The sequence below is a fragment of the Mustela putorius genome, unplaced genomic scaffold, assembly GCF_011764305.1.
Source record: "Mustela putorius furo isolate JIRA1106 unplaced genomic scaffold, ASM1176430v1.1 tig00000083_pilon_pilon_pilon, whole genome shotgun sequence".
NCBI classification, from domain to species: domain Eukaryota; kingdom Metazoa; phylum Chordata; class Mammalia; order Carnivora; family Mustelidae; genus Mustela; species Mustela putorius.
Window position 1 is genome coordinate 10,253,369 of NW_025421273.1, and position 14,674 is coordinate 10,268,042.

The window sequence follows — 14,674 nt, forward strand, 5'->3', positions numbered from 1 at the left end:
ACCCACCCCACAGCCGTCGTCATTGTTGTTCCCTTGTTTGCCAAGCAGCATGGCTAGGCCGCTCCAGTGGCTCCCTCTCTCTCCCGCAGTGTGGAGTCAGCTGTGGCTCCCAGGCTGGTACAGCCACCCTGGGGTGCCAGCAGTCTCGCTGACACCCTGTGCCTCTCTCTATCTCTGTGACAGCTGTGCCAGGCTATTGCCTCTATTGCTGTCACACCCAGCTTCAGGCTGCACTCATTGCCAGCTGACTGCCTTATTTTTGACAATTTATAATAAATGTGCTGCATAATCTGATCCCGTGTTTGAGCCCCTTTGCAGGGTCATTTTCGAGGCCATTCTGTGAGGTGGTTCTGACCCTTCTCTCCTGGCCCTCTCTGTGAGAGCCCAGCTAGTTTGTGGTTTTAGCTTGTGGCTGTCATGAAACTACCAGCCTCCACTTACCTGCACACCTCCAAAATCTCCATTGTTTTCAAGAGCATTCCTAGGCTTGAATTCACTATCTTCTGTTTCAGACAAAGTCAGTTCTTTTGTGGGGAGCTTTGCTCTGTTCTGTGGCCTGCCACAGGAAAAGCCTGTGGTCTTTTCCACTAGCCTCTTCTGGGGGCAGCCTCTACCCTGGAAACAAACTGGGGCAGAAGAAGAGAGAACCCAGACACTCAGCTGGGATTGAGCCTCTACACCACACAGCTGAGGAGGACGGGTGATGCTGGCAGCGTGTTCTCCCCGGAAGAGCTCAGAGCCCTCACGGGGACCCAGTGGGGAGGGGGCCCCGTGTTCTTTGCTGCACCCTCTCAGCACGGAGTCTGTCCCACGGAGCTATGGGAGGAGGGAGGAAGTCATGGTTCCTCCGGTGCCTCACACTGCTCTGTTCTTACCAAGCTTTAGGAGATTTTCTGGAACAAAGATTTCTTTATTTACTGTATGCCCAGATGGGTATATCATGGTGGTGGTGGTGCTTTTTATAATTTTTACCAGTTGCGCTTTTTTCCTGGCAAGCCAATCCACAGAGCTCCTCAAGCCACCATTCCTGATAGGTCTTTAAAGGCTTATTTTTATCCTACAGGTTTATGTCAATTTTTGTTGCTTATTCTAATAAAAATTAATCTTAAGATGTTTGTTATTCTGAAAAATAAGCAGTTTTGAATTGTGTACCATGTGATTTCAGGTGCCCCAGCCTGCTACTGTCCACCCCCGAGCTCTGGCCTCATGCCTCTGTTCCACCTTCACACAGGGCAGAGCTAAGATATTTTATGGTCCTCTTCCTGCTCACAGGATGTGAGCTCCGTGAAGGGTGGGACTTGGCCTTTTCTTTTATATTCTAGCCCTCAAGCCCAGAATCGTGGCATGTACTGTCTGTGTCCTCAGTATTTGTTGATGGAAGGTGTGAAAGGTGGCTGAGCTGTACAGAGCACATTGCAGGGGTCAGTGGAGAGGAGACAGGTGGGAGAAGGGCTGGGTGCTGAATGGGGATAATGGTTTTCTGAAATGCTTTCCTTCTTCTACAGGATAAAACCCACTGTGTAATGTGGCCTCCCTTGTAGTAGTATTACAGAATTACCATTCTCAAAATACTGCTGGTAAGAGCTAGTCATACTAATCAGTAGAGCAAAGTCAGGAGGCCAAAAATAGACCCCGGTAGATTTGGGCATTTGGTGACGAAAGGTAGCATTTCCCATTAATAGAGAAAAGACATCTGGAAGTGATGTCAGGACCTTCTGGGAAAAAATCATGCTGAGAATCTACCTTTTCTCTGAACCTGTATAACTCACAGATCAAAACATTTAAGTGTTTCTTAAAGACTCCTTATTATGTAAATTTTCAGATATACAAAAGTATTCAAAACAGTGTAATAAAGTGCACCACCCAGCCAATGTTTTTTTTTTTCTTTTTTTTAAGATTTTTATTTATTTATTTGAAAGAGAGACAAAGTGTGAGAGAGAGCGTGGAATCTGGGATCATGACCTGAGCCAAAGACAGCCGCTCAACTGACTGAGCCCCCCAGGCGCCCGTTATGCCCATTCTTTTTTTTTTTTTTTTAATATTTTATTTATTTATTTGACAGAGAGAGATCGCAAGTGGGCAGAGAGGCAGACAGAGAGGGGGAGGCAGGCTCCCTGCTGAACAGAGCCCAATGCAGGGCTCAATCCCAGGACCCTGAGATCATGATCTGAGCGGAAGGCAGAGGCTTTAACCCACTGAGCCACCCAGATGCCCCCTTTTATGCCCATTCTTATATCTTATGTCCTCTAGCTTTTTTTCCTCTTCTGTTTTATTTGGAAGCAAGTCTCTAGAAGTTATGTCCTTTTTTTACTTTCTTATTCTTACTTTCTGGAGTAGCACATTTGAAATATGGTATTCATTCCTTTATTCATCAGTGGTGGTCAGTGTTCAGATTTCCAAAGTCTGTCTCCCTCATTAGTTGTTTGAGTTAAGATCCAATAAGATCCATGCGTTTAGATTAGCTGATATGTCTTCTTATGTGTCCTCCGTCTGTAGGGCCCCACTCCAGCCTCTTCTATTTCACCACAGTTTATTTGTTGAAGAAACCTGCTTATTTGCCCTGGGGAGTCTTCCTCTGCACTGTCTGCTGACCTACCCTCTGTTCCTCTGTGAATCCTCTCTGATCAGGAGGCAGATTCAGATCCCATTGGTTTGGTTGGTTTTCCTAAGGCTGTTTCCAGCAGGATGCACACAGTGTCTGACTGTTTGATGAAGCCAATAGCCATTGATGACCAACTAGTAATTCACTGGAGGTTGCAAATAGTGATATTTTAATTACCTAATTCTGTTTTTCATTAACTAGCCAGAACAATTCTGTAAGGAGAATCTTCCCTAATTTACTTTTTGTTACCTAACTACCATTTTTTAACATGAGATAGGAGTAAAGATGAATTATTCTTCCCACTTAATTTCCAGTTCCAGATCAGTGAATTAGTTCACTGTGAGTTCGCTAGCATGCTTCAGCTATAACCAACTAGTGTTTTGTGTTGCTGGTGTTCAGTAGCATTGTGAATTCATGGATTTAAGCATAGTTTGTTTCAATTCACCATAAAAATTACCCTTATTAATATTCAGATTGTCCCATCTTTGGCCAGTAGGAGCCTCTGATTCAGATTAGCTCTTGAGTCCTTCTAACCTGAAAGTCCCAAACACCTTAGTTTCTCTGAGGGCTCTGTCGCTGCCTCATCTAAAAAGTTGTATCAGCTTCTCGTGCACAGATCCTTGCCTAAACCTGGAATCAGCTGCTTTTCCCAGATTCCTTGGTCCCTTTCAGTGCAAAGGGATCTTTGAGGGCCACCGTCTCAGAACTAGCAGTACTTGTGGATACTTGTGTAGTTATCATTTCTGGACAAAGCAAGGAAATCTTTTTAAGATAAAGTAGGTCTTGAGTTTGTACTGATACTTGCAATCCACATTCACTACTGTAAAATGAAATTCATGGATCTTACATCTGTTCTCTCTGCCTCCCAAGCTTAGAATACTGGTTGTCACCAGCCTTGGATATGAGTGTCACATAATGACCTACAATAGTCCCAGAATAACACCAGCACCACCACCTTTATCCGTGTCAAAAGCAGTTTAAGGTGGGCTTTCTGTTTTGGGTTTTGTTTTATTTCAAATCAGTGCACTTAGTATAAGAAAATACTAGAAGAAAACAAATGATAATTCTGGAGTAGAAGGTTCTTTCTAAACATAACCCAGAAGCCGTCAGTGGAGGGTTGGTCAAGAAAAGGTTAATATACTTGACCAAATTAAAAAGAAAAAAAAAATTCTATACAACCAAAAAGTACCATAATCAATACATTGTCCTGGCATGGTTAGGCTGGGTGTTCCCTTTGCAAATGAGAACAGTCTGACAAAGTTGCGTTCTTGTCCAAGGCATGAGCTAGATGGTGGCAAAGCAGGAGTGTGAGCCCAGTGTCCTGCTGTGGAACCCATTCTCCTTGGGAGGGGCAGTAGGACGGCCAACCATTGCTAGGACTTGAAGTCCTTCAGTTGCTTGGGCCATCAGTAGGCAGATGTCTTGTTTGTTGGAGTTGGTTATAGGACTTGGCCCAGCTGAATCCAGCCTCATTCTACTCTCCCCAGTTAGAGGTACCTTCTACTGCCCAGGAGCTGCTGAGATGCCTGTGTCCGGTTCTCAGCACTGTGTAGACCTCTCTGAACCCACGGGGTAGGGACCGCCAGAGATCCCACCGGCACCCTGGTTCAGGGAAGGCCCCATGCCCACACAGAATGAATGTTTGGTAAATTTGTTGACATAAACGCCAGTGAGGTGATTTCTGAATGAATATTCATGGAATGCTTTGAAGAGATAGGTAATTGGTTATAGCAGGTTGATGGAAGGACCACCATTGTACACACTTGAGAGCCTGTTGCTTAAAACACTTTCCTTTCTCTAGGTGACATCAGACGTCCAAAGCATGTTCAACAGACTGACTTGGCTGCAACCCTTGCAATAGGGCTTGGTCTGCCTATCCCAGGGAACAGTGTTGGCAGCCTGCTGTTCCCCACCGTGGAAGGGAGACCCGTGAGAGAACAGCTGAGGTTTTTACATTTAAATGCAGTGCAGCTCAGCAAATTACTGCAAGAGAATGTGCCATCCTACACAAAAGGTAACTCCGTTAATGACAATGTTTCCACTGCGCCTGGTGTTTTCCTGTTTGTTCGTGGTGTGCACGACTGTGCTTCTGTTTTGTTACAACCATGATGGTCACCATTAGCAGCACCGACAGATACAGTTATCTACATCAAGCTCTTTCATAAATGTACTCATTCAACAAATATGGACTTTTTTAATAAGCTCCTGATTGGCTGAGGACTGTTAAAAGCTCCTGAAACACCAAGGCTCTGCCCTCATGGAGCTTACCTTACAGAGATGGAGAAGGAGTAGCAGCTGTCAGATGGTGATGAGTACCTCAGAAAAAGGGTGTACTGGGGAAAGGATGGGGGACGCAGGTAGGTGAGGGATGTCGGGGCAGAGGCCCGGCCTTTGAGATGCAGAAGGAACGTGTGGCAGATGCAGGATCCTACAGAGGAGATGTGTCTGCACCTTCAAAGGATGACCAGGGGACAGAGTGGCTGGAACAGGGTGAACTGGAGCAAGGCAGAAGGAGACAAGGTCAGAGGGATATGGAGGCCGTTCAGGCCTTGGAAGGGCTCTTAATTCCATCATGAGCTGGGGGGGATCTCGTGCAGGGTCTGAGGTCTTCGAGTTGCAGTTTCAGAGGCCATCTCAGGTACCTATGTGGAAGGTTCTGCCTTGTGTTGTAGGAGAGTCTGAAGGCTGCTGCATGTCCCAATGAGAGGTGAGATGAGGGCCCAGGCAGTGGCGGTGCTGTGTCCAGGACAGACGATGGCATTCCAGATATATTTTGAAGCTGGTACAGGCAGGACTTACTGATGGTGAACCAGAGGCATAAGGAGCAAGCTGCCGTGTTCAGCAGAACAGTAGAAGAATGGGATGACCATTACTGAAGTGGGAAGTAGGGTGCTTGCAGGATGAGGGGATTAGTGTTGAGGAAGCCAAGTAAGGAAAGAATTTTAGGAAGGGAGGAGTGAGCACCCAAGTTGAATCCTGTTCAAGGTAAGATAAAATGAGGAACTGAGACTTGACCATTCACCTGGCAGGTGAGGTTACCAGCGACTTCGTCAGGACACACAGAGTGCTGGGAGAAGGCGGAACTGGAGTCGGGGCAGGGAAGGAGGTGGGGTGTGGAGATGGCTGTATTATGAGGTGAACAGAGACCAACAAAGGATATGTTTATATTTTTAAGCCAGGAGAAACTAAGGGGTAGGAATGATCCAGAACAAGAGAGCGTATCTCCCCCAAGACCATCTTTTCAAACAATTTATCTGACCGTCAAGTTGCATCAATGACCGCATGTTTGGTGCAGGGACTGGGGCTGGTTTGGGAATCTGGAAACAGTCAACTCCTGGTCTGAGGTGCATTTAACATGTTGTTGGCAGCTTTTCCTACTTGAGAAAGGGAGTACTAGTTAGTAGAGTGAATGCCTGAGTTGTAGGCTGGCCCTGACTTGCCTGTGGAAGATCAACAAGGACTAATGGGGCGCTGAGTATCCTGAATGGTGGGAGAGCTTAGGGGGCCAGCCCCTTGTCCATGAGGTGGCCCCAGTGAACAACTGTGTGAAAAGTGAGGCCAGCCCAGGTGCATATTTCAGTCCAGAGGAGAGTCAATATTTGTTTTCAAAAGTAACTTTTGAGTTTAGTGGCTTTTGAAAATTTGCTGTTGGTAATATGTGTCCTTTTTCCTCTACTAACATCTAATAAAGCACCAAACAAAAGGGACGCCTGAGGGGCTCAGTCGGGTAAGCGTCTGCCTTCGGTTCGGGTCATGATGTCAGGACCCTGGAATCAAGTCCTGGGTTAGGCTCCCTGCTTGGTGTGGAACCTGCTTCTCCCTCTCCCTCTGCCCCTCCCACTGCTTATGCTTTCTCTCTCCTCTCTCTCTGTCAGGTAAATAAATAAAATCTTTAAAAAAGTAAAAAACAAAACAAAGCCACAGTGAGGGTTGTTTGCTTATTTCAGGAGGAGCAAGTAGGGAGAATTAAGCAGTGGGTGTGGCCAGAAAGAAGCCCATGAGTTGAGCATAGGCCAATCCCTGGCATGAGAAAGCATTCAAGGGGCCTTAGGCTCCTAGGATGCCCCTTATCTATACCATCAGTGATCCTGTTTCCTGAGACAAAACTAAGTATGTGTTTGACACTAATCGATTTCAAGGCCTCCGCTAATATCCAGCCCAATCTGATACAACTCTCCCATCACTCCACTGACTTTCATTCCAGTGGGACCAACTTTTCTCACCTCAGGATCTTTGCATGTGCTACTCACATAGACTGGATGCTCTTCCTAGTTGTCACCTGGTGGATTCCTGGGCCAGCTTCCACTTCAGCTTCAGTGTCGTACCTTCTTATCCCCCACCCTCCACCCTAGATTTCAGTCCATTTCTTCAGTGTTACCAAAAGTCTCCCACATTCCCCTACTTAAACCTCCATAGCATTTTTCACAATTTGTACTACATGCACATGTGAGAACCCAGCTAGATCACAGACCCAAGCAGGCAGGAACTACACGTTTGCACGTACCATGTCGTCAGTGCTCAGTAAATACTTGTCTGGATACATACACAGGTTTCCACTTCTCTGTGATTCTAGGTGATTGGGTATAGACACAGGTATCCCCATGTCTGTGTGACTTCAGGGTGGTGGGGTATAACAATAAAGGTTTCCATCCTAGATCCAGACTAATGGCGTTTAGATCCCAGCTATCACCTGCCAGCCCATGAGCTGGTGTCTGTGTGCCTCTTCTCTGGAGTGGGCTTGGTCATCGTGCAGGGCTGTCACACTGGTCACCAGCTGGTCACGCTGGTCACCAGCGCTTTGTCACCCAGTATCCACAGCAGTGGCAGGACTTCCAGCATTTGGGCTGTGCTCAGGGTTATACAGCAACCCTAACCCTAATCCTGAAGGACAGGGCCTAGACCACCTTAGAATAGCTCTGCTGGAGGTTGGAAGAGCACAGTAAACACCAGGGAGTCTCTGAAAGGCAGTTCTTGCTTTGCAGACTAGTTGAGTCACCAGTAAGTCTGGTCCAGCTCCAGAGGGAAGCAGCTTCCTGATGCTGAGCTGCCTGCCAGTGCCGTTCCAGAGTGGGAGCCGGTGGCGTTTGGGGCTGGGCTTCAATCCAGGTGCTGTTCTGCCAGCCCTAGCTGTGTGTTGGGATGTATCTTCTAGCTCAGCATCATGGCAGGAGGGGTCGGGATGTGTGAAGAAGGGAAACAGGTTAGAGATGGATGCAGTCAGTCCACAGTGGGAAGTGGATGTGGTGGAAGAGGCCACTGCCTGCATGATCCTCACAGTGTGTAAGCGTCAGAAAGATTTGTAACACCAACGGCATGGTAATGTAATGCCTTTCTGGGCTGTTTTTGGTTTTGTTTTTTAAAGATTTTATTTATTTATTTGTCAGAGAGGGAGAGAGAGCATGCACTAGCAGGGGAGTCTCAGAGGGAGAAGCAGACCTCCCACTGAGCAGGGAGCCCGATGGGGAGCTCCATCCCAGGACCCTGGGATCATGACCTGAGCTGGAGGCAGAGGCTTAACCCACTGAGCCACCTGGTTCCCCTGGGTGTTTCTGTATTGCACATTAAAGAAGAAGAAAAACTTGGAGAGAAACTGAGAGAGAAGGAGGAGGCAAGGCCAGGGGTGGGAGGGAGAGAATGGGCAGCAGAGCAGAGGGCACACACATCTATCCATGTTGTGTGCTGCGTTGTGCCTCGGGCCATGGCAGGCTGGCAGGTGGGCAGGATGTCCCAGGACTCATGAGCATCATCGGCTGTTTTACTGAGGCACTGGAGACCACTCCCCAAGATACCAGGCTTTATGCTCATACCACGTGCTGCGAATAACTGAATATGTTGAAGTGATAAATGTGTGTGACTCTCTGTGATTTCTGCATGTAACCCTGTCCTCTTCTTGTTAGAGCCTGGATTTGAGCAGTTTAAAATGTCAGAGAGGTTGCATGGGAACTGGATCAGACTGTACTTGGAGGAAAATAACTCAGAAGTCCTTTTCAACCTGGGAGCCAAGGTTCGCAGGCAGTACTTGGAGGCCCTGAGGACCCTGAGCCTGTCCCTGAGCAGACAAGTGGCCCAGTACGACATCTACTCGATGCTGGTGGGGACTGTCATGGTTCTGGAGGTACGGGTGCTGTGTGCAGTTATGGCTCAGCTGTTAGACTGATTTCATACCTCAGCCAGAAAATTGTAGTTTAAAGCATATAAAATACTATTTTTTTCTGAAAAGGGGATAATTCCAGTTTCCGTGTTTGAAGTCTCTCATTGTGTGTCCTCATGCCCGAGGTATCCTCAGGTGTCAGGCGGCTGTGCTCCACATGGCTGCATGCATACGTTCTTGGCAGGTCATCAGAAATCGTGTTTATTGGGCTTTCTTCTGTTTCCAGCATTCGAACAGCTGGCATAAGGTCAGGAGATAGACTTTTTCTGAACAGTTCTCTCCAAGCCCAGCAGTCATGGACACAACTGTTTTTTTCCCATTCCAGGTTCTAGTGCTGCTCCTACTCAGCATGCCACAGGCTCTGAGCAACAAGGCTGAACTGGAGGTCCCTCTATGGTCGCCTGTGTTTTCTCTGCTGTTTTATTTGGTGTTCCTGGTTCTTTCTGCTCTTCACGTCATTGTGTGCACCTCGGCCGAGAGTTCGTGCTATTTCTGTGGCCTCTCGTGGCTGACGGCAGGTGGAGTGATGGCACTGATTTCTGCACTGCTCTGTGCCGTCGTGTCTGCTCTTGCCAAGGTGTTTGCTGATGGGAGACTCCTGAGGAAGGTAAGACTCATTTTTCCATGTAGGACACTGGCCATTGTCTCTTACTTTGCTGTTCTTTGTCAGACGCTGGTAAACCCCAGGTCTGTATATCAGGCCGAGTCAAGGAGCCAAGGAGAGGAGCCCATACTTCAGAGGGGCCAACATGTGAGCATCCTGACTTCTGACACTCAGATCTGTGTTGTCAGGTCACATGCCCCTTTCCTTTATGGGAAAGACAGGGTCCCCGTGAGTGTAAACATGGCAAGCACTGCATAGAGCTGTTGGTCACACATGAATAGGCAGTTGTCTGATAGGGCAGTGTGTGAATCAGACATTTCTCTGCCAGTGTTTGAACTGCAGCCAAGGGAAGAACACTTCAGAGAGAAAAGAGTCAACTTGTTAGACCTTCCAGGAAGGTAAGCAGGAGGCTGGGACCCTGTCCTCATCCTGCCCTCCTTGGGAGTCCATCCTGCCTTTTCTTTTCAAGACTGACATTTTCTTTGAGATTTCTTAGAATCTTTGGCCTCTGACACCTTTATTCATGGTTGTGCTGGCAGGCCAGTGAAGCAGAGGGGGACAGCCACAGTTGCTCCATAGTACCTGGAGCCCAAGGAACTCAGGGAAGTGATTCCAGCTCCTCCTTACCACCCCCAACCCCTGCCCAGTGCAGCTGCCTCATCTCGAAGCCATCTAATACCCTTCCCTGCGTGCATGTGTCCAAGGAGCTCATAGGTTGTTGTTCATAGTGCATTTTTATTTCCCATCAGAGCATAGGTTTCCCTAAAGCCATTTGATTCCCCGGGACCTAAATAAATTCATGGCATCTCTCCTTTCTTACACAAGCTGTACATGATAGATAGAGTAAATATTAAGTAGTTATCAACTGATAGCATTAAATTCTCATCTTTAATTGTAAATGCTTTCAGTTAGTGTATTTAAAGGGTAGTGCTAGGATGCCAACTTTGTTGTTTCAATAGAATTGACCATTTTAATGAAAACTTGTCTGGATTTCTGGAAAATACATAGTGAAATTAGATGTCTGCTTTGGTAGAATATATCCTGGGAATGCTTTGGTTTGAAATAGCAGGAGCTGACTTTAGACCACCCCTGAAGACCTCAGGCTCCCAGGGAGAGGGTGAGGGTTCCAGGAGGGCTGGTAGGTGAGCTCTCTGAGCTGCAGCACTGCCCAGATGGTATGGGTCACTCAGCTTAGGACTTGGAGTCCAGGGTGACAACTGGCTGTACCTCAGGAGAGTAGGCAGTCCCATCAGAGCAGAAGATGGGTGTGGGGCATGAGGGGCAGCAGGTACCTATCATAGCAGGTGATGCTCTGTGAGCAAGAACTTTTACATGCACATGGGATTTGTGTCATTTTTATATTTTTCCCTCACGAAATGCATTTTCCTTTTATAGAATCCAGCTCATCCAAAGGCACGATGGTCGGAGTTAGATGTCCTTATCTTACTGGGGACCCTGGGCCACGTGCTGAGTCTGGGTGCGAGCAGCTTCATTGAGGAGGAGCATCAGACCTGGTATTTCCTCGTCAACACCCTGTGTCTGGCTCTGTGTCACGAGCTCTACAAAAACTGCTTTCTGAGTGATGACTGTGAGCCCCAGCCGTGCTCACACGTGGAGCAGGGACTCGTCAGCAGTGAGCCAGCATTATGGGACAGGAACATCCACTGTAACGTGTCCAAGCCCCACAGAGTGTCTAAGAGCCCTACTTCCCTTGACACGCTCAGAGGCTACGAGAAGTGGATGGTGTTAGCAAGCCCATGGGTGATACTTACCTGCTGTCGTCTGCTGCGGTCACTCAACCAGACAGGTGTGCAGTGGGCCCACCGGCCTGACCTGGGGCATTGGCTCACCAGGTGAGAGCAGGAGCCATGGCCTTAGCAGACCTTTTATGGTTGTCTGGCCACACACAGAGTCTTTTTCAAAATGTAGGCCTGTTTTTTGTATTCAAAACAGAAGTGGTATTTGAGATCTGAGGAAATGGGGAAAAAAGACCGTAAGCCATGAATTAATGTTGAAAGATGGATTTGTTTTTTTTTTAATTGCTGAATCACTGTATTTGTTTATGTTTGAAAACCTTCGAGTTTTAAAATGACAACTGCAGCAAGCATGTAGTTTGGTCACTTGCTGCCACCTCTCTGACAAGGTAGGGCTGGGGCCAGGGTCATGCTCCCTCCGGCCACCCACTCCTCTCTCCACCCTAAAGCCAGTGGCTGGACAGCCTCATCCAAAGTATAACAGAGGGGGAGCACCAAAGTAAAGAGAGGGAACTGGGGCAGAAAAGGTCAAGATTTGGCTGTATTGGGGTGTCTGGGTGGCACAGTTAAGTGTCTGCCTCTAGATTTCAGCTCAGATCATGGTCTCGTATCTGGCTCCACACTTAGCATGGAGTCTGCTTTGATATTCTCTCTCCCTCTGCTTCTGCCTCTACCCTTACCCCTGTGCATTCTCTCTCCCCCCTACCAAAAAAAATATATATATGTGCTATATTGTGTGTATATATATATTTTTATTTTTAGGATTTCTTATTTACTTATTTGACAGAGAGAGAGAATACACACAGGCAGGGGGAGTGGCAGAGTGGAGCCCAATGTGGGGCTTGATCCCAGGACCCCAGGATCATGACCTGAGCCAAAGACAAACACTTAACTGGCTGAGCCAACCAGGCACCCCAGTATTATACCTCTTAATTGTCAGTGAAAACTTAGAAACTAAAGTAGAAGGAAGAGAACAGAATGGACCTTTGTTTCCTGTTGCTGTGAAGAACTTGGATGAAAATCACCAGCAGGAGGGGTGCTGGGGACAGTGCCAGACATGTTCCTAAAGAAGGGAATGCCAACGGAAAGAGAAAGGACATGCTCATCCTCCTGGGGATCGGGAAGCTTCAGGTCAAACAACAAGGCATGATTTTACTCAGTCAGGTAGACACACAGAAGGAAGTAATAGAACCCAGTCCGGGTATGGAGCAGAAGACCCCTGACCACATGCTGCCATGGTCCTTTGGAAAGATACCTGGAATTACCCATCAAAAGCTATAAAAATCATTCCTCTGGCCAAATAATTCTGGTGGGAAATTTTTCCCAGGTGTTAGTAACTCTGTTAGCAAACCCCTGGCAACCACCGGAGTCACAGGCAGCTTTTTCCGGGTGCCTGCCATGTGCCTGCTCATTTCATTTTCACAGCAAACCTGCACAGAGCTCACTGGCCTGTCCTACCTCAGGAGAGGAAGCAGAAGGAAGCTAAGGCACGTGCCCAAGCATGTGATTTTGGCAGCCCAGTGGCCTCACTTCTTATTTTTTCTGGAGAGTTGAAGCAGTGCAGGAGAATGTCCTGATTGCCAGCCCAGATGCCTTGCCCCCCACTCCTCAGTCTGGACCCTCCTCCAGCAGACAGGGTATGGCCTCTTCCTATCAGGATGCTCACCTCCTGAATCACCAGTCTTCCCTGTGCTGCTGAATTCTTCCTGTCTATGAAGAGGCGGCTGTGCGGTCCTGTTTCTCCCCATAGCAGAGCTTCTGGGGAGGCGTATAAACTCACCTTCCTTATTGCTGTTTTCAGTTGTTATAATTAACAGTCCAGGAGAGTGCACAAAACACGTTTTATTTTATTTTTTTCTCTACAAGACTTCATTCTTTTTTTATTTTTAATTTCTTTGCAGCTTAACAGTATTCATTGTTTTTGCACCACACCCAGTGCTCCATGCAATCCGTGCCTTCCCTAATACCCACCACCTTGTTCCCCCAACCTCCCACCCCCCTACCCCTTCAAGACCCTCAGGTTGTTTTTCAGAGTCCATAGTCTCTCATGGTTCACCTCCCCTTCCAGTTTCCCTCAACTCCCTTCTCCTCTCCATCTCCCCATGTCCTCCATGTTGTTTTGCTCCACAAATAAGTGAAACTATATGATAATTGACATTCTCTGCTTGACTTATTTCACTCAGCATAATCTCTTCCAGTCCCATCCATGTTACTACAAAAGTTGGGTATTCATCCTTTCTGATGGAGGCACGATACTCCATAGTGTATATGGACCACATCTTCCTTATCCATTCGTCCATTGAAGGGCATCTTGGTTCTTTCCACAGTTTGGCGACCGTGGCCATTGCTGCTATAAACATTGGAATACAGATGGCCCTTCTTTTCACTACATCTGTATCGTTGGGGTAAATACCCAGTAGTGCAATTGAGGGTCATAGGGAAGCTCTATTTTTAATTTCTTAAGGAATCTCCACACTGTTCTCCAAAGTGGCTGCACCAACTTGCATTCCCACCAACAGTGTAAGAGGGTTCCCCTTTCTCCACATCCTCTCCAACACATGTTGTTTCCTGCCTTGCTAATTTTGGCCATTCTAACTGGTGTAAGGTGGTATCTCAATGTGGTTTTAAATTGAATCTCCCTGATGGCTAATGACAGTGAACATTTTTTCATGTGTCTGATAGCCATTTGTATGTCTTCATTGGAGAAGTGTCTGTTCATATCTTCTGCCCATTTTTTGATATGATTATCTCACAAAACACATTTTTTTTAAAGATTTTATTTGTTTATTTGACAGACAGAGACCACAAGCAGGCAGAGAGAGAGAGGGAAGCAGGTTCCCTGCTGAGCAGAGAGCCCAATGCAGGACTCGATCCCAGGACCCTGAGACCATGACCTGAGCTGAAGGCAGCGGCTTAACCCACTGAGCCACCCAGGCGCCCACAAAACACATTTTAAAGGGCAACAGTAAATGGACACCCAGGTGACCGCCTCCCAGAGCAAGGACAAGGGCAGGGCCAGGCCCCAGCATGACCCCTGTCACCACCTGCTCTCCCTGGCCACAGGGACACTGGCCACATCTTTCCTCTGAGTCTTTCCTGAGTAATTTTTCCACTGATGTTTATTCACTTGGCAAGATAGTCACTCATCCACTTAATTCTGAGCATCTAGGTTTTGTGAGCAAGAACTGTGGTGAGTGACACAGAAGAGAACCCTGCTGTCCAGCACTCCACAAGGTAGCAGGATGGTGGCAAGGGCCAGGCAGAGGGGGGGCCCGGCTCTGCCATGACAGCTCCGTGCTCCAAATGGTGACATCCAGCCCCTCTGCAAACTCTCCCCACCTGACAGCGGGCAGACTCTCCAGTGAGTCAGTGTGTGCCAGTGAGTGAGCAAGAGAGGGCCACACTGGCAAGTGCTAGCCTCCCTGCGCAGCATGTGCCCTGGTAAATCCAGTGAGCCCAGAATCTCCTCACCTTTAGGTGGGGAAAGGGGGGCTGCCAGGGGAGCCAGGGGGTGGCATTTTGTACAGGGAAGGCCTGGCAGCAGGGGTTGTTTGTGAATGGAA

At 47.7% G+C, this 14,674-nt stretch overlaps 1 protein-coding gene across 7 annotated transcripts in view; it reads left to right on the plus strand.

The window, feature by feature from the left end:
* PIGG (phosphatidylinositol glycan anchor biosynthesis class G) overlaps window positions 1-14,674 on the plus strand; it is a 45,763-nt gene that overhangs the window by 18,231 nt on the left and 12,858 nt on the right. For 6 of the 7 annotated variants that reach the window (XM_045072446.1, XM_004772364.3, XM_004772368.3 and 3 more), the window contains exons 6-9: window positions 4,404-4,616; window positions 8,500-8,717; window positions 9,079-9,360; window positions 10,753-11,210. In XM_045072446.1, coding sequence (XP_044928381.1) covers window positions 4,404-4,616; window positions 8,500-8,717; window positions 9,079-9,360; window positions 10,753-11,210 — 1,171 coding nt within the window. Of the gene's footprint in view, window positions 1-4,403; window positions 4,617-8,499; window positions 8,718-9,078; window positions 9,361-10,752; window positions 11,211-14,674 lie in introns of those variants that run through there. The other variant, XM_013045811.2, reaches the window with a different exon arrangement.